Below are 25,822 nucleotides of genomic sequence, written 5' to 3' on the forward strand. Positions count from 1 at the left end.
TTAAAAGACAGTTAAATTTGGAATTCGAATTTAACATTTGGGAAGAAATCCTAAAAGTTGCTTTTACTAACAAAAGTAAAAGCCTATTTTAATATGTTTGTAGATGGCTCCTCATCAGTACAGATGAGTGGGAGAACTGGGTGCAGTATTTAAAAAGAGAATGAAGATGGCCAGGAAAGGTATAGTATAGCCTTAAATTAACTTGACACCATGAGTACACAGGCAGTGGAATTGACAGCCGTGGCATATGTGGTTAGCCACTCAGAATGTTTTCTGCCCAGATCAGTCAAACACTCTGATAGTATATGTGTTTATAATAGCCTTACAGAACATTTGCCTCTGTCGGATGCAGGAGGGTTTGTTTCAAAGTCCTACCCACCAGCTGCTCTGTTGTAGTGTACATCTGAAGAAGCAAAGAAGAAAGAGTGATGAGTCATAACAAGGTGGTTGATGAGTTTGCAAAGCAAAGTGCTTTAAATGGGCAGGAATGGCAGCTGCAGACTGGGGAGATGGGAAGGCATTAGGAACAACAAGGTTAAGGATTTAACCAAGAAGCAGAAGAAAGATAAAGGAATTTATTTGTGGTCCCATTGGGAGGAAGAAATCAGATGATTAATTGGTACCATGATCAATGGGGGCACCAGGAAGCCAAAAACACCATGGAAAAGATTAAGGAGGTGTGGTCGTGGCATAGGTTGAAGGACGATGTGGCGACCTATGTCAAGAATTGATTGATTTCTGTACAATATAATCCTGATAGAAATATAAAAAAGGAACCCTCTGACATGCCAGACAGTGAAAGGGCATGGGACTAATTTCTGGATATATTACGTTGGACCTTTTCCAGAAGGGTTCAAGTATATTCTTGTCATGGTAGATACTTTCACCAAGTGGATGGAAGCTTTCTCTATTAAGACAAACACTGTCAAGGCCACTGCAAATATCTTACTGGAAAGGATTTTTACTCCCTGGGGATTACCCCAGGGTATAGAATTAGATAAAGGCACACATTTTACAGCCCAGATAGTGCAAGATGTCATGGCACTTTTAGGACTTCATATACCCTATAGGGCCCAGACTAGTGGAATTGTGGAAAGGATGAACTGAACATTAAAAAATATGATGGCCAGAATTGTACAACAACATGGAACAACAGGGCAGGTAGTGTTGCCTTATTTACTGATGATAAGAAGGAATACAGTGGCATCATCAACAGGTTACACCCACTATAAACTCATGTCTGGAAAAGACATGAGAGGGTTGGAGGAGTTGTTAAGATTAGACTTGTCAGAACCCAAAATAGATGGGATTGTGACAGAAAAGGGCATACAAATATTGGTACAGATAGTGAAAGTGGTCAATTATGTGGCAACTCATCAACTAGGAAAGAAAAGGCAACAGAGTAAAGCCTACTTTAACTCAAAAGTCAGTCTCATAGAATTAAGTCCAAGAGAAAGTGATTATTAGAATACACTAACCCACCTCATTTTTAAGTTCAAGGTTTGCAGGGCTCAATGAGATTATAGACAGAGCAAGTCCAGGGTGCTGATTTCCCCAGATAAAAGTAGGCGGTACCAGATCACCCAGCTGAAAGTACTGGGGGAGAAACCAGGAACGTTATCAACCTTCACACTTAATAACTGATGTACATTTCCAGAAAAGTTGAGATATTTTCCAAAATGCAATAAAAACAAAAATCTGTGATATGTTAATTCACGTGAACCTTTATTTAACTGACAAAAGTACAAAGAAAAGATTTTCAATAGTTTTACTGACCAATTTAATTGTATATTGTAAATATACACAAATTTAAAATTTGATGGCTGCAACACACTCAACAAAAGTTGGGACAGAGTTAAAATAAGATTGAAAAGTGCACAGAATATTCAAGTAACACCGGTTCAGAAGACTCCACATTAAGCAGGCTAATTGGTAGCAGGTGAGATATCATGACTGGGTATAAAAGAAGCGTCCATCTTTGCAAGCAAGGATGGGTCGTGGCTCACCCCTTTGTGCCAAAATTCGTGAGATAATTTCAGTTCAAAAGGAACATTTCCCAACACAAGATTGCAGAGAAATTAGGTCTTTCAACATCTACAGTACATAATATTGTGAAAAGATTCAGAGAATTCAGAGACACCTCAGTGCGTAAAGGGCAAGGTTGGAAGCCACTGTTGAATGCGCGTGATCTTCGAGCCCTCAGGCGGCACTGCCTAAGAAACTGTCATGCAACTGTGACAATTACAGCCACCTGGGCTCGGGAGTACTTCGGAAAACCATTGTCACTTAACACAGTCCGTCGCTGCATCCAGAAATGCAACTTGAAACTGTATTACGCAAAGAGGAAGCCATACATCAACTCTATGCAGACACGCTGAGATGGACCGAAAGACTGTGGAACCGTGTGCTGTGGTCAGATGAGTCTGCATTTCAGCTAGTTTTCAGAAAAAACGGGCATCAAGTTCTCCGTGCCAAAGATGAAAACGAAAATTCTGATTGTTATCAGTGAAAGGTGAAAAGCCAGCATCTGTGATGGTATGGGGGTGCATCAGTGCCCACAGCATGGGTGAGTTACATGTATGTGAAGGTACAATTGACTCTGAGGCATATATTAGGATTTTAGAGAGACATATGTTGCCATCAAGGCGACGTCTCTTCCCGGGACGTCCATGCTTATTTCAGCAGGACAATGCCAGACCACAGTCTGCACGGGCGACAACAGCGTGGCCTTGTAGACACAGAGTGCGTGTGCTTGACTGGCCTGCTGCCAGCCCAGATCTATCTCCTATTGAAAATGTATGGCGCATCATGAAGAGGAGAATCAGACAACGGAGACCACAGACTGTTGAGCAGCTGAAGTCTTATATCAAGCAAGAATGGACAAAATTTCCAATTGCAAATCTACTACAATTAGTATCCTCAGTTCCAAAACGATTAAAAAGTGTTATTAAAAGGAAAGGTGATGTAACACAATAGTAAACATGCCTTTGTCCCAACTTTTGTTGAGTGTGTTGCAGCCATCAAATTCTAAATTTGTGTATATTTACAAAATACAATTAAGTTGGTCAGTAAAACTATTGAAAATCTTTTCTTTGTACTTTTGTCAGTTAAATAAAGGTTCATGTGAATTAAAATATCACAGATTTTTGTTTTTATTGCATTTTGGAAAATATCCCAGCTTTTCTGGAAATGGGGTTTGTACATGATGGTCCCAATTTTGGAGACTTGACAATCGATGTACATGGTAATCTTAAATTGTAAAATCTGAGGTTGAAACAGCTGTTCCAAGTAGATGGCGACAGATTTGACTGAGGACTTTTCCATTCTCTCAGTCTAAGAATCAAGGGAGTTTTGTCAAAAAAATAAAGAAAAGAAAAATAAACATGTTGGTTACTGCCTACCCTATCCTGAACTGAAATTTGGTGAGGAAAAGAAAAATGAAGATTGATGACTTGAATCCAAAGACAATTGGGAGCCTGGATTGAAAGGGCTAGAAAACAGATAGAAAATATGGACTTAAAATTATTTACAATTGAAACTTTAAACTAGAAATAAGAACAGAAATTACACTTGTGTTACAGGTTTAATTTGACATGATGAAAATAATGTAAAATTGACTACCCCACAACCTCAAGTAGCTGGAACTATACCAGTCTAAATGTAGTGAGACCCAGCATAAAATAAAAAGGTAGGATTAGTGTTAGGAGATGCAGGGGAATTTGCTACTTTGGTATCAGAGCACCAGCAAGTGCAGATAGTTTTTAATTTAACTGAATTAATGGTGCCTGAATGGTCTACAATAAGACAGTTATTCACTCATTTTCTTGGCAGCCAGCTAAGTAGAAGTGAGTTTAAGTCAGTCAAAAATAGAAAAAGAGAGGACTATTGGAATTAGTAAAAGCATGTTATGCATCAAGGTCTGCAATGGTCAATACATTAGATACAGTAGAATTAGGAAACCAGATACAAGTCCTTTCAGTAGAAAATACAGGATATTACTGGAGAAAATTACCATCCCATCAAGTACCTAATTGGGTATTAGATGAGCAACTAAAACGAGGGGTTGGGGAGAAGTACCCTTGTGTCATATTACAAGTCTTACCCTAACCAACAGAGTTCTGGAATCATGTGATGACGGTAAAGGAAGGTTATATGACGGTGTAGTATTTTATATACCCCAACATGGAAATAATTTAATCTACTCATTGAATAGAGTGGGCAAATCTTCTGAGGAGATTTGGATATTCTTAGGCAACCCACCAACACCTGTTATTGTACTGGGACAGGGATAGACTTTTCAAGATGTCTTCAAAGGGGAAAACCACCAGGCTTATCCAAAAGAGATGACAAGACAGAAGCACTCTCAATTGTGGTTTCAGTATTTACAAGAATTGCTTTTTGTATATTCTGCCTGTAAATTATGAGTTTTTTGCAATAGTCATTGGTGGGACAGACATATAGCAACAACGAGTGATACCAAGGGATGGAAAGAGTGTCTTTTGGAAAGTCATAATGTCTTTAGGAACATGACTTTAGATTTGACTGTTAAAGGACGAACTTTGTCTCAGCCAGCAATAAATGCAGAAACAAAGGAAAACCTTTCAATCCAATGAACTGATCAGATCAATATTTCTGGGACTATGTTACCGAGTTGCCACTGATTCTTTATTTGACTGAAGACTGGACACGAGTTGTGGAGGAGGCAAAGGAGATAATCCATCAATGGACTAAACATACAAAAGTTATTAAGACATGCTGATAGAACAAATGACCTATTACATGACTCAGACTCTTGGAATAAGTTTTGCAGTGGGGGATCAAATGCTCAAATATATCCATGGGTGAGGATAGCATTGTATACTGCTGAAATACGAATTTTTTAATGTGTAAAGGTTGAGTTGAGCAAAGAGGATGATAGTTTTCTAATACAGAGAAGGCGATTGCCTGTATACAGAGTTAATGAATTTAGTAAGTAAATGGTACCTTCATCTTTGTATAAGTGTCACAACTACTGGGATTCACAGACATCCTATTAGTCAATTGAACAGAGGAGAATAGTGATCCTGAAATAAATGTCTTTGGATCAAGGAGGAGATGTGGGCCAGGAGGAACTGCAGTTTACAGATCGGTGAATTCAAATGAATCAAGGACAGCAGAAGCAGACAAACCGATTGTCTTTGTTCTTTCCGTAAGGGAGGAGTTGGAGGCTCTGTTCTCCATGTTGTGAAATAAAGTCACTTGGCTTAAAGTAGGCATGATGATGTTTCAAATGTCGACCTAGGGATCATTCCCAAATAAGAATTATTTGTGAGATTTTATTTGGCTGGATATAACATTCAGGTTTGTGACTGTTGGGGTCTGTATTTGCCCTGCATGATTCAAGCTGGTTGTTGATTAAGGACAAACAGCCATAAATTACCGATTGTCACTTGCTGGGAAGAGAGCAATAAATCCATGCTGGTCTGCAGCAGAGCCCAATAAAAAGGGTTAAAGGTCAAGCACATGACCCACACCCAATGATGCTGGAATGCAATAATTGAATTGGTAAATAATGAATATAAAAGCAGAAGCTTCAAGTGTGCTGTAGTGATGACTCTTCAGCAACTGGAGAACAACAGTCACAGATGAGGAGAACCCCATGGACACGTGGAGATTTGAAATGGGATGACGAGGAACGTATGGCCAACAGCAGAAAACTCATTTTTAACTGGTATTATATTTTCTATTCTTTGACTGATCATGGAAGGTCAGGGAAAACTTAGTAGATGTACACATAGCTATTTTGTTGTGTGAGATCAGGTGTTCTTCCATTGAGACAATAAAGGTACTTATCGGTAATTATATTGTCTCTGTGCCTCCCTGATCATTATTACAAGGGGTGATTGTTGTAGCAAGATGAAAAAGAAAAGGGATGCAAAGGCTGGAATCTTGGTCAACTCCTTTTTTTCTACTTATCTTCTCTACCTTTCTTTGTTGCTTTCTAATTATAAAAATTTTGAAGCCAACTGATGGATAAAAATGTTGGTTAATAACAATGATCAAATCATAATAAAGAGATGACATAGGATCTGAAGATATAGAATCCCTATGATTAGAGTTAAGAAATTTCAAGGGTAAAAAGACCCTGATGGGAGTTATTTATGGGCTACTGAATAGAAGACAGATAGTGGGATATAAATTTCAATGGGAAATAGAAAAAAGGTATGTAATAAGGGCAATGTTACGATAGTCATCAGAGATTTCAATTTGCAGATAAATCACTTTGGTGCTGGATCCCAAGAGAGGGAATTTGCAAAATGCCTTTGAGATTTTTTTTAGAGCAGCTTGTAGTTAAGCCCACCAGGAGAAAGGCAATTTTGGATTAGGTGTTATGTAATGAACCAGATTTGATTAGGGACCTTAAGGTCTTGGAGGCAATGACTATAATAAGATAGAATTCACCTTGCACCTTGACAGAGAGTAGATAAAGTCAGAAGTATCAGTATTAGAGCGGAGTAAAGAGGATTACAGAGGCATGTGGCCAGAGCTGACCAAAGTTGATTGGAAGGAGATACTAGTAGGGATGACAGCAGAACAGCAATGGCTGGAGTTTCTAAGGGCAATTTAGAAGGATAGATACATTCCAAAGACAAAAAAGTATTCCAAAGGGAGAATGAGACAATGCCTAGAATTGCTGGGAGCAAATCAAAAGATACAAGATAGAGAAGGCCCAAAGATGAAGAAACATTCTATAAGAAGATGACAAGCAAAGTCAAAGACAGCATAAAAGCAAAAAAGGGGGCATATAACAGAAAGAATATTAGTGGGAACCCAGTAGATTGGGAAGCTTTTAAAAGCCAACAGAAGGCAACAAAAAAACATGAGAAAAGTTAGCTAATAATTTAAAAGAGGATATCAAATTTTTTTTCCAGTATATAAAGAGTAAAAGAGATGCGAGTGTGGATATTGGACCACTGGAAAATGACAGTAGAGAAAGTAATAGGGGACAAAGAAATGGCGGAAAATCTTTTAGTATCTTGCATGAGTCTTCACTGTGGAAGACACCAGCAGTATGCCAGGAATTCAAGACTGCTATGGGGCAGAAATGAGTGTAGTTACTCTCACTAAGCAGAAAGTGCTTGGGAAACTGTAAGGACTGAAGGTAGATGAGTCACCTGGACCAAATTAACTACATCCCAGGATTCTGAACGAGGTAGCAGAAGAGTTTGTGGAGGAGTTAGTATTGATCTTTCAAGAATCACTAGATTCTGGAATGGTTACAGAAGACTAGATTATTGCAAGTGACAATCCAAAAAAGGAGGGAGACAAAAAAGAAAATTTTAGGCAAGCTAAAACGCAAGAAAATCTGCAGATGCTGTTAATTCAAGTAACACAAACAAAATGTCAACATTTCAGGCCAAGACCCTTCGTCAGGACTTGGTCAAAGAAGTGTCCTGACGAAGGATCTTGGCTTGAAACGTTGACTGTACTTCTTCCCATAGATGCTGCCTGGCCTGCTGTGTTCCACCAGCATTTTGTGTGTGTTTTTTAGGCAAGCTGGTCACACTGCACTGAAGAATATTGTGAGTAGTTTTGCACCCATTATCTTGGAAAATATGTGCTAGCGTTGGAGTGGGTCCAGAGTAGAACCAAAAAAATAAGGTTGGGAATGAAAGGGTTGATGTATGAGGAATATTTGACGGCTCTGGACCTGTACTCACTGGAGTATGGAAGAATGAGGGGCAATCTCATTGAAACCTATTGAATGTTGAAAGGCCTGGGAGTAGATGTGGAGACTATTTTTTCTATATTGGAGTAGTCTAGGATCAGGGGACAAAGCTTCAGAACAGAGGGATGCCCATTTAGAACACAGTTGAAGAAGAATTTCTTTGGTCAGAGGGTGGTAAATCTGTGGAGACCCAGTCATTGAGTATATTTAAAGCAGAGGTTGATAGGTTGTTGATTAGTTAAGGCATCGAAGGTTATGGAGCGAAGGTGGGAGAATAATAAGGTGGGTTCACAGGATAATAAATGAATCATGATGGAATGGTGGAGAAGACATGAACGACTGAGTGGCCTAATTCTGCTCCTACTGCCGGTAAGATGGTGGCACACTCAGACACAGAAGTTTCTCAGGGGCCAACAAAAGGTGTTATCTTTTTAAACATATTTGTTCAATCACAAGTCTCCACAGGTTAAAATTCTGCAGGTCTGTCCTATAAGCAAGTTCCTCATTGGTGGAGAAATTGAAGGAGCTGAGCTTTGTGATGCTGCCTGTATTAGAGAGGCAGTCTAACAGTGAGTGTTTGCTTTAGTCGCTTTTCTTCTGATCGTAAGACCTTAACCATATAACCATATAACAATCACAGCACGGAAACAGGCCATCTTGGCCCTCCTAGTCCGTGCCGAACCCTTAATCTCACCTAGTCCCACCTACCCGCACTCAGCCCATAACCCTCCACTCCTTTCCTGTCCATATACCTATCCAATTTTACCTTAAATGACACAACTGAACTGGCCTCTACTACTTCTACAGGAAGCTCATTCCACACAGCTATCACTCTTTGAGTAAAGAAATACCCCCTCGTGTTTCCCTTAAACTTCTGCCCCCTAACTCTCAAATCATGTCCTCTAGTTTGAAACTCCCCTACTCTCAATGGAAACAGCCTGTTCACGTCAACTCTATCTATCCCTCTCAAAATTTTAAATACCTCGATCAAATCCCCCCTCAACCTTCTACGCTCCAATGAATAGAGACCTAACTTGTTCAACCTTTCTCTGTAACTTAATTGCTGAAACCAATTACCTTCTTGGACATTAATGTAGAATGCTGCAAGTCTAGTGCACTGGTTTACTGGTGAACGGCAGGGGAGTTGCATGACTTCGGTTGTAGTGAGTACTAGGCCTGAAAGTGCAGTGTTGTTTATTTGCAGCCACCCACTAGAGAGACATTGGAACCAGGTGCGCTCCACTCAAAGTAGTGTGACGCAACGTCCATGCCCTCCCGAGTTCGCTCAGCTAGAGACAAGATGTATTGTGCTTGACTGTATACTGCTACAACATTCATTGTCTCAGGAACTTGGAGACTATATTTTTTCTTTGTGTGATTGTATTTTACTGCTGTCTTATATGTGCTATATGGGCCTTGTGCTGTGTTTTACACCTTGCCTGCGAAGTTCACTCTTTCATTGGGCTGTATTACTGGGTATTATGTATGAGTCATAGTCATAGAAAAATATAGCACAGAAATAGCCCAAATAACCAGTGCCAAACTATTTAAACTGCCTAATCCCATCAACCTGCACGGGGACCATAGCCCTCCATAGTGCTACCATCCAGGTATCTATCAAAACTTCTGTGAAATGTTAAAATTTCTCCCACTCTCATGACCTTCTGAGTGAAGAAGTTTCCCGTTACATTCCACTTAAACTTTTCACTTTTCATTTTTAATCTATGATCTCAACTTGTAGTCCCACCCAACCTCAGTGGAAAAAGACTCCTGCATTTACCCTATCTATTTCACTCATAATTGTGTATGCCTATAACAAATCTTCCCTCAGTCTTCTACGGTCCAAGAAATAAAGTCCTAACCTATTCAATCTCTCCTTATAACTCTGGTCTTTCAGTCCTGGCAATATCCTTGTAAATTTTCTCCGTACAGGTAGTCCCCGGGTTACGTACGAGTTCCATTCATGAGTCCATCTTTAAATCGGATTTGTACGTAAGTCAGAACAAGTACATCTGGTATTATTTAGCGTCAGTTAGTCAAACATTTGTCTTAGTATATAGTACATATTTTACCTTTCTATGCATATAAAACACTTAAGAAATGTATGTATTCCAATAATTAAACCACTGCGTTGCTTAGTAATAATTGTAGCTTTCATTGGGGCAGGGCCTTTCACATGCTCCATTATTCTCACTTTATCCTTTAAAATTGTTCCGATCGTTGACCGACTGTAGCCTAGCGCTGTTCCAATTACCAATGGCGTTTCACTTTTTTCCAAACATTTTATTATTTCCACTTTATTTTCAATCGCGATCGCTTCCTGTCAATGAAACAGAAACACTGCGGGTGGCGGGTCCTGAGCCGCGCCAGCTCCCGAGGTCCGCTGGGTCCTAAGAACCACCGCATTGAGACCGGTTAAATGGAACAATTGGGGGCTGTGCTGAGTTTGGGTATTCGATCACCCACATTATTCCGCGTGGGAACTTAAACTGGATGTGGCAGTGTTTTTGTTTTAACGAGGTCGAGTTGCGAGCTCGACATCAACCCGGCACGGATGGTACGGGAGTCACTGGATCAAACTCGGAAACCTCCATTCTTGAGCCAGGCGCTGATCTCACTGCACCATCAGCCGACCGGAACGAGGGGAGAAGGGGGGCAGGGTCAGAGTGAATCTTACTAAGAAAAATTTAAGCCAAATACAAAGTTAAACACTCAACACAGTGTCAACGGCAACAACTTAAAATGGCGGACTGCATCACAATCCGACTTAAAATGGAGGACGGTGTCGCAATCTGACTTAAAATGGCGGACAGCGTTCTCCTTCCTCGGTCCGTCAGTACGAGTTGTCCGTAAGTCGGATGTTCGTAACTTGGGGACTACCTGTATTCAAGTTGAGGCCTCACCAGTGCCTTATAAAGCCTCATTTGCCTGGATTAAATTCCATTTGCTATTTTTCAGCAGGTGAAAGAGGGAAACAGAAATAAAGATTGAAGAAGGGGCAGTGGGGAAGAGGGGAATTACCAGAAGCTTGAGAAGTCGATGTTCATACCATCAGGTTGGAGACTACCCAGACAGAATGTAAGGTGTTGCTCCACCAACCTGAGTGTGGCCTCATTGCAGCAGGACAGGACAGGAGACCATGTACTGACATGTCAAAATGGGAAAAGGGATCAGTGGCCACTGGGGATCCTGCTCTTTTGGCAGACGGAGGTACTCGGTGAAGTGGTTTCCCACTCTATGACGGACCTCACCAATATATAGGAGCACCAGATAGGGTAGATGATACCAACAGACTGACAGGTGAAGTGTTGCCCCACCTGGTTTGGGGCTCTGAATTGTGGTGAAGGAGAAAGTGTAAGGGCCAATGTGGCACTTGGTCCACTTGCATTGATTAGCACCAGGAGGGAAATCTGTGGGAAGGGAGGAGTTGACAACTGAGTCAAGTAGGAAGCGATCCCTGTAGAAAACAAGAAGTGGGGATGGGAGGAAGGAAAGATGTGTTTGGTGGTGGGATCCTGTTCAAGATGGCGGAAGTTAGAGAATTATGTGCTGGGCGTGGAGACTCATAGGGTGGTAGAGAAACCCTATCCCTGGTGTGGCAGCAGGAGGATGGGATGAGGGCAGAAGTATAGCTTCCCAAACATTGATTTCTCAAATTCAGAGTCTCTCACTTCTCCTTTGCCAATCCCCATTCCTGTTACCCTCTCTCACCCTATCTTAACTCCCCATCACCTCCCTCTGGTGCTCCTCCTCCTTCCTTTCCATCTTCTCCCTTCTCCAGCCTTTTATCTCTTTCACCAAAAAACTTTGTAGCTCATTACTTCACCCCCTTCCCCCTCCCAGTTTCACCTATTAACCTGTTCTTCAACAGATTTGACACTGTGGCCCCTGCCGATCCCCCACACGATTCATCTGTTGTCAGCCCCCAACCAACACATACTCCACTCTCCCCTCCTACCCCTCCTCACAACCCTCCACCCTGCTCTCATGACTACACCCCTCCCACACCTGAAACCACCACGGTGGGCTTCACAGCTGAACAGGTGAAAAGACAGCTGAAACGTCTCCACCCAAGCAAGGCTGCAGGTCCGGATGGTGTCAGCCCCAGGGTGCCCCAGTATTTCACCACGTCTTCAACCTGAGCCTGAGTCTCCAGAGGGTTCCTGTGCTGTGGAAGACGTCCTGCCTCATTCCTGTACCGAAGATGCCGCGCCCCAGTGGCTCCAATGACTACAGACCAGTGGCATTGACCTCCTACATCATGAAGACCTTGGAGAGACTTGTTCTAGAACAGCTCCAGCCTATGGTTAGGCCACACTTATATCCCCTCCAGTTCACCTACCAGCCCCAACTAGGGGTTGAGAATGCCATCGTCTACCTACTGAACCGTGTCTATGCCCACCTGGACAAGCCGGCGAGCACTGTGAGGGTCATGTTTTTTGACTTCTCCAGTGCGTTCAACACCATCCGCCCTGCTCTGCTGGGTGAGAAGCTGACAGTGATGCAGGTGGATGCTTCCCTGGTGTCATGGATTATTGATTACCTGACTGGCAGACCACAGTACGTGCGCTTGCAACACCGTGTGTCAGACAGAGTGGTCAGCAGTACTGGGGCTCCACAGGGGACTGTCCTGTCTCCCTTTCTCTTCACCATCTACACCTCGGACTTCAACTACAACACAGAGTCTTGCCATCTTCAGAAGTTTTCTGATGACTCTGTCATAGTTGGATGCATCAGCAGGGGAGATGAGGCTGAGTACAGGGCTACAGTGGGAAACTTTGTCACATGGTGCGAGCAGAATCATCTGCAGCTTAATGTGAAAAAGACTAAGGAGCTGGTGGTGGACCTGAGGAGGGCGAAGGCACCGATGACCCTTGTTTCCATCCAAGGGGTCAGTGTGGACATGGTGGAGGATTACAAATACCTGGGGATATGAATGGACAATAAACTGGACTGGTCAAAGAACACTGAGGCTGTCTACAAGAAGGGTCAGAGCCGCCTCTACTTCCTGAGGAGACTGAGGTGCTTTAACATCTGCCGGACGATGCTGAGGATGTTCTATGAGTCTGTGGTGGCCAGTGCTATCATGTTTGCTGTTGTGTGCTGGGGCAGCAGGCTGAGGGTAGCAGACACCAACAGAACCAACAAACTCATTCGTAAGGCCAGTGATATTGTGGGGGCAGAACTGGACTCTCTGACGGTGGTGTCTGAAAAGAGGATGCTGTCCAAGTTGCATGCCATCTTGGACAATGTCTCCCATCCACATAATAATGTACTGGTCAGGCACAGGAGTACATTCAGCCAGAGACTCATTCCACAGAGATACAACACCGAGCATCATCGGAAGTCATTCCTACCTGTGGCCATCAAACTTTACAACTCCTCCCTCGGAGTGTCAGACACCCCGAACCAATAGGCTGGTCCTGGACTTATTTCCACTTGGCATAATTAACATTATTATTTACGGTTTTATATTGCTATATTTCTACACTATTCTTGGTGCGACTGCAATGAAACCCAATTTCCCTCGGGATCAATAAAGTATGTCTGTCTGTACTTCTTCCTCCCCTTCCCCCTCTCCCCGCCACCTTTTTGCTCTGATCGCCTCTTTCTTTCCAGTCCTGATGAAGGATCTCGGTACAAAACATTGACTTTACTCTTTTCCACAGATGCTGCCTGGCCTGCTGAGTTCCTCCAGCATTTTGTGCCTGTTGCTTGGATTTCCAGCATCTGCAGTTTGTGATACCTTTCATATTACTCAGTTCCACCTGTAACACCTCACTGGAAAAGTTCTCCAGTCTGTCCTGACTGAACACTGCCATGATATTTCCCCTGACTAGTAACACCACCTCTCCTCCTTTAATCCCTCCCACTCCAACCTGTCAAAAACTGAATACTGAACTGCCAGTCCTGACCCTGCTGCAACCAAGTCTCACTAATGGCGACAACATCATAATTCGATGTGTTGATCCATGTACTGAGCTCACCTGCCTTACCTATGATACTTCTGGCATTGAAATATACACAGCTCAGGTGATTAGTTCCACCATGCTCAAACTTTTGATTCCTGACTTTGTCTGAGCTCTTAACGAGATTTGCCTCCACGAGCTCTCCACTATCTATTCTGGCACTCTGGTTCCTATCTCCCTGCAAACCCAGGTTGAATGATAATTGAATTTGAAATATGTCTTGTGATGTTATGGATTGCTATGTGTGATCTGACCATTTAGAAAAGTATAGTTGATCTGTCCTTCATTTCTGTATGTTGCTAATACATGCAGCTTCACAGCAGGCTATAATTAGTTGTCTTTATTCTTCAGCAGCACTTTCATTGTTGCTTCAATGAGCAAAGTAAATAAATAGAAACATTCCAATTTGACCGATAACTGGAAAAACAAGTCTTCTGTTTTCAAGTACCTGCACAGTAATGAATTCTGATGCAATGTTACAATACGTCTGCAAAAATTAAATACGTGGAGACTGTTGAAAAAGACAACACTTACCAACTGTGAGTCCATCATTCTTGTAGCCACTTCCCTGTGGCTAGCGACCATGCAGAGATAACACATTAGGTTCAACTTGCCTCTTGGTGCCCCTGCAGCCTTCTCCCCAACAGCTGTCAGCGAGCACAATTGCTGCATGAAAAGGTTCCAGTCCTGTCCCTTTAGGGACACAAGTTTCTCAGCTGCAAGTTAAGAAGTCTCAAGTTAATTTTACTTCCATCCTTATGATGCAGCGGACATCAAAAGCAGGCGTCATGCGTTCTTCAACTTGAACTCTGCCGTCAATGAATATACAGATACGCAATGAATATGCACAATATATACAGATACAAGGGGACAATATTAACATCCACAATATATGCAAGTGAAATTTCCTCAATGGTCTATAGCATATTTCCATTTAGTACATTCTGGCAACACTTCCTCAAGCACATTCCAGGGCTGTGTGCTTAACCCCACTTTATACTTGTGATTGTGTCACTAAGTGCAGCTCCTACGCCATATTTAAGTTTGCTGATGACACCACTGATATTGGCTGAATCAAAGTGGTGACAAATTGGCATAGGAGGGAATATGAAAATCTGGTTTATTGGAGTCACAACAAGAACCTCTCAATCCACATCAGCAAAACCAAAGAGCTGATTATTCATTACAAGAGGAAGATGTTGGAGCTTCATGAGCCAGTCCTCATTAGAGGAATGGAGATGGGAAGGGTCAGCAACTTTAAATTCCTTAGTATTAATACATCAGATAATCAGCCCTAGCACCAGTACATGTGTCATCACAAAGAAGGCATGACAGCACATCTGCTTTCTTAGATGTCTACGTAGATTCCACATATCACCAAAAGTCTGACAAACTCCTACAGACTTAACAGTGGAGACTATCCTAACTGGTTACCTCAAGACCTAGTAAGAAAACACCAATAATCAGGAATACAGAATGTGGTGGAAACAGCCCAGTCTAACACAGGAAAAACACTCTCCACCATTGAATACATTTACATGCTGCACTGCCTTAAGAAAGCAGCGTCCATCAACAAGGACCCTCACCACCCAAACCATGTTCTCTTCTCGCTACAACCATCAGGTAAGCAGTACAGAAGCCTTAGGTTCCACGTCACCAAGTTCAGGAACAGATATTACCCTACAATCATCAGGCCCCTGAATTGGAATGGATAACTTCAATCACTACAACTCTGAATTGATTCGATGAACTACCGGCTCATTTCCAAGGACTCTTTGTAAGTCATATTCTCAGTATAGTCATAAAACACTACAGCATAGAAACACGGCCCTCGGCCCATCTAGTCCATGCTGAACAAGTAACTTGCCTAATCCCATCGACCTGCACCAGACCATAGCACTCAGGGCCCCGCACATCCATATTCTGTATGACCAAAACACATTGGACATGGGAGCAGAATTAGGCCATTTGGCCCATTGAGTCTGCTCTGCCATTTGATTATGGCTGGGTCATTTCCCTCTCAACTCCATGCTTATGCCTCTCCCCGGAATCTTTCACACCCTGACCCATCAAGAATCTATCAATCTCCGTCTTAAATACACCCAATGACCTGGCCTCCATAGCTACCTGTGGCAATGAATTGGCTGTAGGAACTCCTCTTCTTCTCCATTCTAAATGGACAATCCTCTTTTCTTAGGTTGTGCCCAAAGGTAAGACCCCCCACCATAGGAAACACCTTCTCCGCATTCACTTTATATAGGCCTTTCAGCATTCAATAGATTTTAATGAGGTCCCTATCCCCACCATTCTTCTAAATTCCAGTGAGTACAGGCTCAGAGCCATTAAACGCTGAGTTTTTAATGACTCTGGGCTGGTACTCATTCCATTCTTTTGATCAAACCTTTCATTCCTGGAATCATGTTCACGAACCTCCTTTGTGTAATGTACTGTACTCGTAGGTCAGAGTGTGTATGACGTCAGGACGGGGGTTAGGAAAAATGGAAGTCTGTTGAATAAACGTGGTTGTTCAATATACTGCAGTGTCCGAGTCACATCCATATTACATGGTGTCAGAAGTAATTGTGAGAAGGAAAAAAAGGAGTAAAAGATGTCACTGTTACAGCCACCATCAAGTTTAAGCCTACGTGGTAATCTACGTGTTGAGAATTGGAAGATATGGCTCCAGCAATTTGAGCTGTTTTGCACCGCTACTGGCATAGATGACAAGACGAAGAAAGTGCAATGTGCTACGTTTCTGCATGTGGCTGGAGCAGAGGCAATAAAGGTTTGCAACACGTTTGTCTTCCAAGAGGGTGAGCGAGATCAAATTGAAGTGTTGAAGAAAACGTTTCAAAATTACTGCGAACCGAGAAAAAACCTACCGTACATTCGACACGTTTTTCACAAGGGCTCAAGGACCGACAGAGACCATAGACGCCTATGTAACAGATTTGAAGAACAAGGCAAAAAACTGAGTTCAGACAATTGCATGATTCTTTAATACGCGACAGGATTGTATGCGGCATACGAGATGATCAAGTGAGAGGCAGGCTGTTGGGAGAGGCGGAGCTTACATTAGAAAAGGCAATTGATGTTTGCCGTGCCAGCGAGATCACATCAAGTCCGGTTAAAGTGCTTCATGAAGAGTTTGAAGTGCACAAAATAAGAACTGTGCAAAACTGACAAGAGTAGGACAAAGCCAGCTCCACAGGATAATCAAAAGAAAGTTAACTGCGACAGATGTGGTTATAAACAAGGATACAGAAAATGTCCAGCCTTTGGAAAGACATGCAAGTTATGCAGAAAGAAAAATCACTTTGCAAAGATGTGCAAATCGCAGGAGCAAGCAAGGAAAATGCATGCTGTGGAATAGAGTGAGTGCAACAGTGACATGTTCATTGGAACAATTGAAGGGGAACAGGAGGTATATATCAAGAATATTGACAATGCTGAGATGGAGGATGAAGATGATTGGACTCGAGATCAGATAATGAACAGGAGGAATGTGACATTTAAGCTTGACACTGGGGCAAAGTGCAATGTGATGTCAGCAGAAACATTCAACTTACTGGACATCAGAGGAAGACTGAGAAAATCCACCTGCAAGCTTGTTGCATATTTTGGTCACAAGACAGCGCCATTGGGAAAGAAAACACTCATGTGTGTACAAAGGACAAAAACACAAGATAAGGTTTGAGGTAGTACAACAACATGTTCCAGCAATACTGGGTAAAGCAACATGCACAAAGCTAGGCCTGTTGAAGCAAATCTATGGTGTTGAGAAAGAAAATGACATTCTCAAAGACTTTGCTGACTTGTTTTCTGGATTAAGATGTTTATCAGGGAAACACCATATCCAGATTGATCAACTGTTCCACCAGTCATGCATGCTCCAAGGAAGGTTCCAGTAGCTCTCAGGGATCGAGTAGTGGAGGAGCTACACAGAGTGGAACAGATGGGAGTCATAACGAGACAAATAGAACCAACTGACTGGGTGAATAGTATGGTGACAGTGGTCACAGAGAAAAGGATTATGGATCCACAAGATCTCAACCGAGCCATCAAAAGAGAGCACCATCCACTGCTCACAGTTGAACAGGTTGTCTCCCGCATGCCTAATGCAAAATACTTTTCAGTATTAGACGCAAATCAAGGTTTCTGGCAGATCAAGCTGGATGAGGAAAGTTCCAAATTATGCACTTTCAACATGCCCATAGGGACATATAATTTCCTGCGTCTACCCTTTGGGATTTCTTCTGCATCAGAGGTATTCCAGAGGTCAGTGGCACAAATGATTGAAGGCCTGGACAGGGTGGTCAACATCATAGATGATTTGCTGATATGGGGTGACACAATTGAGGAACATGATCAGAGACTGAGGAAGCTCCTGAAGAGAGCACATGAGTACAACCTAAAACTGAACAAAAGTAAATGTAGGATCAGAACTACAGAGATCAAATACATAGGTCATGTACTCAGCCCTGATGGGCTAAAACCAAATAATGAAAAGGTCAGGGCTGTGGTACAGCTACCACCAACCAAAAATAAGCGAGAACTATTGAGGTTCATGGACATGATACAGTATCTTGCCAAGTTCATTCCCAACTTATCGGAGGTCAGTGCTCCACTTCGAAAGCTACTAGAGAGCAACACTGAATGACACTGGCAAGATGAACAAAAGAAGTTTTGACACATTGAAGCGGTTGGTTACCAATGCACCAGCACTCAAGTTCTGTGATGTCAATAAACCGGTGACAATGTCTGTGGATGCCAGTTCGGAAGGAATAGGAGCTGTTATACTGCAGGATGGGAGGCCTGTGGCGTATGGATCACGAGCACTTAACAGACTGTCAATGCCAATATGCTCAAATCGAGAAGGAATTACTCGCCATAGTTTATGGATGTGAGAAGTTCCACCAATATGTATATGGCAAAGAAATCCAGGTTGAGAGTGATCACAAACCACCTGAGAGCATCTTCAAAAAGCCACTCACCAAGCTCCTATGAGGCCGCAAAGGATGCTTCTCTGGCTACAGAGGTACACTCTCACAGACACCTATAAGCCAGCAAAAGAACTGTACATCGCTGATGCTTTGAGCCATGCTTACCTCAAAGAGCAAAAGGAAGAGTTGCTAGGAAGAGAGCTGGAGGTCAACTGGGTTACACCTCAGCTACCCATCTTTGAGGAGAAGTTGAACATATTCAGGAAAGCGACTGCAGAATATCCTGCAATGCAAATGCTGAGACATTACAATGAATGGACGGCCAACAGAAAGAAAAGATGTTCCAAAAGAAATACAGAAATACTGGACATTTAAAGAGGAAATCAGCTATGCATCAGGACTAATGTTCAAAGCGGCAAAACTCATAGTACCAAACCAAATGAGACAGGAAACGCTCAACAGAATTCATGAGTCACACCTGGGAATGGTGAAATGTAAAGAAAGAGCAAGGGACATTCTCTATTGGCCAGGTATGTCAACTCAGATAGAGGACATTGTGTCTCAGTGTGCTGTCTGTAATGAAAGCAAAAACAGCAATCCAAGAGAGCCTCTGCTTCCCCACCCACTACCAGGAAGACCATGGGAGAAGCTTGGTACAGATCTCTTTCACTACAATGGTGTAGAGTATCTGCTTTGTGTGGACTACTATTCAAAATATCCAGAGATCACCAAGTTAAGTGACACATCCGGTCAAGGTGTCATTACCGCAATGAAGTTGACATTCGCAAGACATGGTATTCCAGATATTGTCATTAGTGACAATGGTCCACAATATGCCAGTGGTGAGTTCAGAGGGTTCTCAGAAAGCTGGGAATTTCAACATGTTACTTCCAGCTCAGGGCACGCTCAGACTAATGAACAAGCAGAGAGAACTGTACAAACTGTCAAGAACATGCACAAAGCAGCAACGGTGACCCGCACATTGCTCTGCTTGAATACCGCAACACACCGATTGAGGGTGTGGGGTTCTCTCCTGCACAGCTGTTGACAGGATGTCGTCTGAAGTCCAAGCTGCCAACATCCACAACTCTACTGACTCCTGAAAGTAATGCTCAAGTACATGACAAGCTAAAGTACAAGCAAATAAAGCAAAAGAGCTACTATGACAGACATATAAGACAGTTGCCAGATCTGCATACAGGTGAAAATGTCAGAATACAGAGAGGAGACACTTGACAGCCAGCTGTGGTTGTGAACAGGCATCAGCAACCAAGATCCTTCACAGTTCACACGCCGGATGGAAGAGTCTAGAGGAGGAACAGGAAGAATCTGCTGAAGACAGGCGAGAGGGAGTTTCCATGTACAGATGCACAGGACATTTCCACAGATACAGACATGGAAACAAACGACACCAAGAGTGAGGGGCACGACAAAACCCCACGACGCAATGAAGGTGAAGGTTCGGCGCAGACCGACCGAGGTGGAAATGCAGACCGCAAAGACACAGAGGTCACTCAAGAGACTGACACTGATGAAGGACAAGCACAGTCGCAGTTGTATCACACAAGTCAAACTTTCAGCGAGATACAGAGACTAGATCTACCTACAGTCTCACACAGTTTGAAGCAAAGTCACATATGTTATAAGTTCCAAGGTGTGAAATAAAAGGTTTATTAATCTATGTTAGTATAAGAAAATATACTGCTGTTAGTATTGTAAGATACAATGTAGAATACAGCATAAGAAGTTAAGATTTTTTTTAGTTTATGTCATGACTGTTGCAATGTAAGAAAGGCATTGTTTTGGCAATTCAGTGGTGAAAAAAAAATCTTGAGAAGGGGGATGTAATGTACTGTGTGAGTATTCGTAGGTCAGAGTGCGTATGACGTCAGAACGGGGGTTAGGAAAAATGGAAGTCTGTTGAATAAACATGGTTGTTCAATATACTGCGGTGTCCAAGTTACATCAACACTACACTTTGAAACCTCTCCAATATTAGCTGATCCATTCTTAGATAAGGGCCTAAACTGCTCACAATACCACAAGTGAGGCCTCACTAGTGCCTAATAAAGCCTCAGTATTATCCAAATATATACTTAACCAAATTTATTTTAAGTATTGAAATCAAACCCAAATCTACCATTTCCGCAGACAGCTTGCCCCACTCTGAGTGAAGAAATTCTCCCTTATATTCCCCTTAAACATTTCTCCTTTCACCCTTAACCCTGACCTCTAGTTCCAGTGCTACCCAGCCTCAGCATTTAAAAAAAAATCTGCTTACATTTACTCTATATCTGTCATAATTTTTTTAATGTACCTCTATCAAATCTACCCTCATTCTCCTAAGCTCTAGGGAATAAAGTCCTCACCTATTCAAAGTTTCCCTGTAACTAAGGTCCTCAAGTTCCAGGAACATCCTTGTAAATTCTCTCTGCACTCTTTCAATCTTATTGACATCTTTCCTGTAGGTAGGTGACATAAACTGCATAATTTGGTCTTACCAATGTCTTAAATAACTTCAACATACCATCCCATCTCCTGTACTCAATACATTGATTTATGAAGGCTAAAGTGCTAAAAGTTTTCTTAATAACCCAATCTACCTGCGACACCATTTTCAAGAAATTATGGATCTATATTCCCAGAAGCTTCTGTTCTACCACACACCATGCAAGATCTACCCTGGTTGGTCCTCCCAAAGTGTAACACCTCACACTTGTCTGCATTAAATTCAATGTGCCATTTTTCAACTTGCTTTTCCGGCTGGTCCAGATCCCACTGCAAGCTTTGATAGCCTTCCACACTGTCCACTACAACCCCAATCTTGGTGTCATCCACAAATCTGCTGATCCAGTTTACTATAGACTCAGCACTGATCCCTCTGGCACACCACTTGTCACAGTTCATCAGTCAGAGGTAACTATCTGCTACAACTCTCTGACTTCTCCCGCAAAGCCAATGTCTCATCCAATTTCCTTCATCCTGCCGTGCAGGACCTTGTCAAAGGCCTTGCTAAAGTCCATGTAGACAACATCCACTTCCCTGCCTTCATCAACTTTCCTAGTAATTTTCTCAAAAAAACTCTTAAAGATTGGTTTGATATGACCTTCCACACACAAAGCCACATTGAATATCCCTGATCAGTCCCTTGGGACAACTTCCAGTAACTTATTCCAATAGCTGCTGATGTTAGATTCACCAGCCTACAAACTAGAACCTTTCTTAAACAACGGAACATTAGCTATTCTCCAATCCTCCAGTACCTCACTTGTTGCCAAAGGATGTTTTACATATCACTGCTAATACCCTTCCACAGGGTCTGAGGAACGGCTTGTCAGGCCCTGGAGTTTGCCTCTAGACAGCAAACATCTCTTCTTTTGGAATCTCTATATGGTCCATGACCTCCTTGCTGGGTTTTGTCTCACATCTATAGACTCTGTGTCTGTCTCCTGAGTAAACAGAGATGCAAAATATCCATTTAAGATCTTCCCTATCTCTTTGGCTCTATGCATGGATGATCACTCCGATCTTCAAGAGAACCAATTCTGGCCCTTGCTATCCTTTTTCACTTAATCTATCTATAGAAGCAGTTGGGATCCTCCTTCAATTTATCTGCACTATTTGTATTCCTTTGCACACTGGCTGATTGTCAGCCTTTGCTATGTATAGCTTTTAGTAAATATTATTTTATTTCTTTGTTCCTGAAAATGCCTGCAAGAAAATGAATGTCAATGTAGTATATGGCAACATATATGTACTCTGATAATATATTTACTTTGAATTGTGAATATTTTCATGACAGAACTGTCCAGTCACTAAGTTTTCTCCAACACATACCATTTCACAGAATTTCAAATTCTTACCAAAATATATTGTTCCCTCCTCAATATTGTGGTCAGAGGGATCGTCATAAACTAAGGTCTATAGCAATTCGCTGGGAAAATCACGGCCTCCCTGTGACAATGGGATAACTGGGCGAAGTTGAGCACAGGGAACACACAACACTTGGTTGTAAGGTCCCACATACCCGTAAGTATAAACAAAGGCAGGCTACCTCCCTGGAGGTATATTTCACATCTATCTCACATGCATCAGTCTTCATTGTGGAAGACATCAGCAATATGCCAAATGTTGAAGGCTGTGAGGGAAGAGAAGTAGATGCAGTTACTATTTCAAGGGAGAAGATGCTCAAAAAGCTGAAAGATCTAAGGGTACATAAGTCAACTGGACCAGATGAACTGCACCCTAGAGTCTGAAAGAGGTAGCAGTAGAGATTGTGGAGGCATTAGTAATGATCTTTCAAAAATCGTTGGACTCTGATGTGGTGCCAGAGGACTGGAAAATTGCAACTGTCACTCCACTCCTTAAGAAAGGAGTAAGGCATCAGAAAGGAAATAATAGACCAGTTAGCCTGACCTCAGTGGTTGGGGAGATGTTGGAGTCAATTGTTAAGGATGAGGTTATGGAGTACTTGGTGACACAGCACAAGATCGGACAAAGTCAGCATGGTTTTCTGAAGGGAAAATCTTGCCTAACGAGCCTGTTGGAATTCTTTGAGATTACATGTTGGATAAAGAGGATGCAGTGGGCATTGTATATTTGGGCTTTCAGAAAGCCTTTGACAAGGTGCCACATGTGAGACTGCTTACCAAGTTAGGAGCCCAAGTTACTACAGGACAGATACCAGCATGGTTAGAACATTGGCTTAATGGTAGGAGGCAGCAAGTAAGAGTCTTCTCTGGTTGCCTGCCTGTAACTAGTGGTGTTTCGCAGAGGTCGTTGTTGGGACCACTTCTTTTTCTGTTGAATGTCAATGATTTAGATGATGGAATAGATGTCCATTTAAACAGAGAAGCAGAGAAATTTCTTTAGCCAGAAGGTGGTGAATTTGTGGAATTTGTTGCCTGAAGTGGCTGTGGAGGCCAGGTCATTGGGAGTTTCTGAATAATTACCACCAATATATACATATGGAACCAGAGGAGACAACACTCTCCTACCACTGTTATACTACCAACAAGTACACTTACTATGTCATCCTATGCCCGCAGTTTGTAAAGTTTAATCACCTGGCTGTACTTCTACTCCCAGTGTATAGGCAGAGACTAAACACAGCAGCAACAGTGGTGAGGACCAAGAAGGCTTTGTAAAGGAAAGTAGAGGAGCACCTACAGAACTACTTTGAGTCAATGGACTGAACAAAACCCAGGGATTCATCTTCAAGTCTGAATGAATATGCCACAGTTGTCATCAACTTCATCAAGACCTGTGTGAATGAGTATGTGCCTTCAGGAATATACCAAACATACCCAAACCAAAAGCCGTGAATGAACCAGGAGATTTGTAGTCTGCTGAGGGCTAGATCTGTGGCACTCAAGACTGCTGATCCAGAACTATACAAGAAGTCCAAGTACAACCTATGGAAGGTTATTTGAAGAGCGAGAAAACAATTCTGATTGAGCTTAAAGACGGAATTGCCTCTGCTCTGGCAAGGTTTGCAGGCCATTAATTTCTATAAACTGAAACCTTTGAGCTCAAAGTCTTTTATATGCACTTTGAAAAGGGGAATTAAAAATACAACTGTGTGAATCCCTGTAGCATCTGGTGACCCTGTAAGCTTTACCCCAGAGCCAACATCAGAATATCTGTTAAGAGGGTGAACCCTCACAAGGCATCAAACCCTGAGGGTGTACCTGGAAGGCACTGAAAACCTGTGCCAATCAGCTGGTGGGAGTGTTCAAGGACATCATCCATCTCTTATGGATGCAATCAGAGGTTCCCACCTGCTTCAAAAGGTCGACGATCATTCCAGTACCCAAGAAGAGCAGGGCAACTATAGCCTCAACGACTATCGCCAGTTGCACTCTCTTCGACTGTGATAAAGTGGTTTAAGAGTTTGCTCATGGTCAGACTCAACTCTTGCCTAAACAAAAAACTGGCCATATTACAACTTGTCTTTCACAATAGGTCTACAGTGGTTGCAATCTCACTGGCTCTCCACTTGGCCGAGGATCAGGTGGAGAATGGCAATACCTACATCAGGCTGCTGTTAATTGATTATAGCTCAGTGTTCAACAGTCATACCCTCCGTTGTAATCAATAAGTTCCAAAACCTGGACCTCTGTACACCTCCCTGCGAATGGATTCTTGACTTGCTCACTGGAAGACCAGTCAGTGCGGATCAGAAATAACATTTCCTCCTTGCCGACAATCAACACTGACACACGTCAAGGATGCGTGGTTGGCCCACTGCTCTACTTTCTCAACACCCATGACTGTATGGCTAGGCACAGCTCAAACACCATCTATACATTTGCTGTTGGCATAACTACTATTGGCAGAATTTCAGGTGGTGACAAGGTGGTGTACAGGAGCGAGATAGATCAGCTAGTTGAGTGGTGTCACAACAACCTTGCACTCAATGTTAGTAAAACCAAGGAATTGCTTGTGGACTTCAGGAAGTGTAAGTCGAAGTATAAGCAGTAATGAGCAGCTTCAAGTTCCTGGGTGATCTATCCTGAGCCCAACTATTAATGCGATTCCAAAGAAGGAACGACAGTGGCTACTTTCATTGGGTGTTTTAGGAGATTAGCTATGCCACTAAATCCAAAGACTCTCACAAATTTCTACAGATGTACCACAGACAGCATTCTAACCGGATGGCAATGACTACCTGACTTTCTTTACTCTATTCTTGCACTACTTATTGTAATCTATATTTTTTATTATTACGTATTGCAATGTACTGCTGCTGCAAAACAACAAATTTCATGATGTAAGTCAGTGATATTAGACCTGATTCTGATTAACTTTTCATGCTAATAACTTTGATCTTCTACAGGAGTTAACGGGGTTTCAGTCATATCTTCTCTATTTCTTGCTCCTTCACTCTTACCAATCTGCTCCCACTAAAAAGAAAAATAGGGCTCTTACTGTACTCCAAAGATGAGAAAATTTACAGATGTTGAAGTCCAAGAAACACACACAAAATGCTGTAGGAACTCAGCAGGCTAGGCAGCATTAACCCTAAACTTAACCCTAACACCTCTGTGGAAAAGAGTAAAGAGACTTGATGAAGGGTCTCAGCCCGAAATGTCAAATGTTTACGCTTTTCCACAGATGCTACTGTACTTGCCTTCCATCCCAACAGTAATCATATTCAACAGATCATCCTCCATAATTTCCACTGGACACATCTTCCTGCC

At 42.4% G+C, this 25,822-nt stretch overlaps 1 protein-coding gene across 15 annotated transcripts in view; it reads right to left on the reverse strand.

Annotated features, from left to right (window-relative positions):
- ulk4 (unc-51 like kinase 4) overlaps nt 1-25,822 on the reverse strand; it is a 712,463-nt gene that overhangs the window by 579,636 nt on the left and 107,005 nt on the right. For all 15 annotated transcript variants that reach the window (XM_059945716.1, XM_059945717.1, XM_059945718.1 and 12 more), the window contains one exon: nt 14,212-14,393. In XM_059945716.1, the coding sequence (XP_059801699.1) occupies nt 14,212-14,393 (182 nt within the window). The remainder of the gene's footprint in view (nt 1-14,211; nt 14,394-25,822) is intronic.

Source organism: Hypanus sabinus, chromosome 20, assembly GCF_030144855.1.
Source record: "Hypanus sabinus isolate sHypSab1 chromosome 20, sHypSab1.hap1, whole genome shotgun sequence".
Lineage (NCBI taxonomy): Eukaryota > Metazoa > Chordata > Chondrichthyes > Myliobatiformes > Dasyatidae > Hypanus > Hypanus sabinus.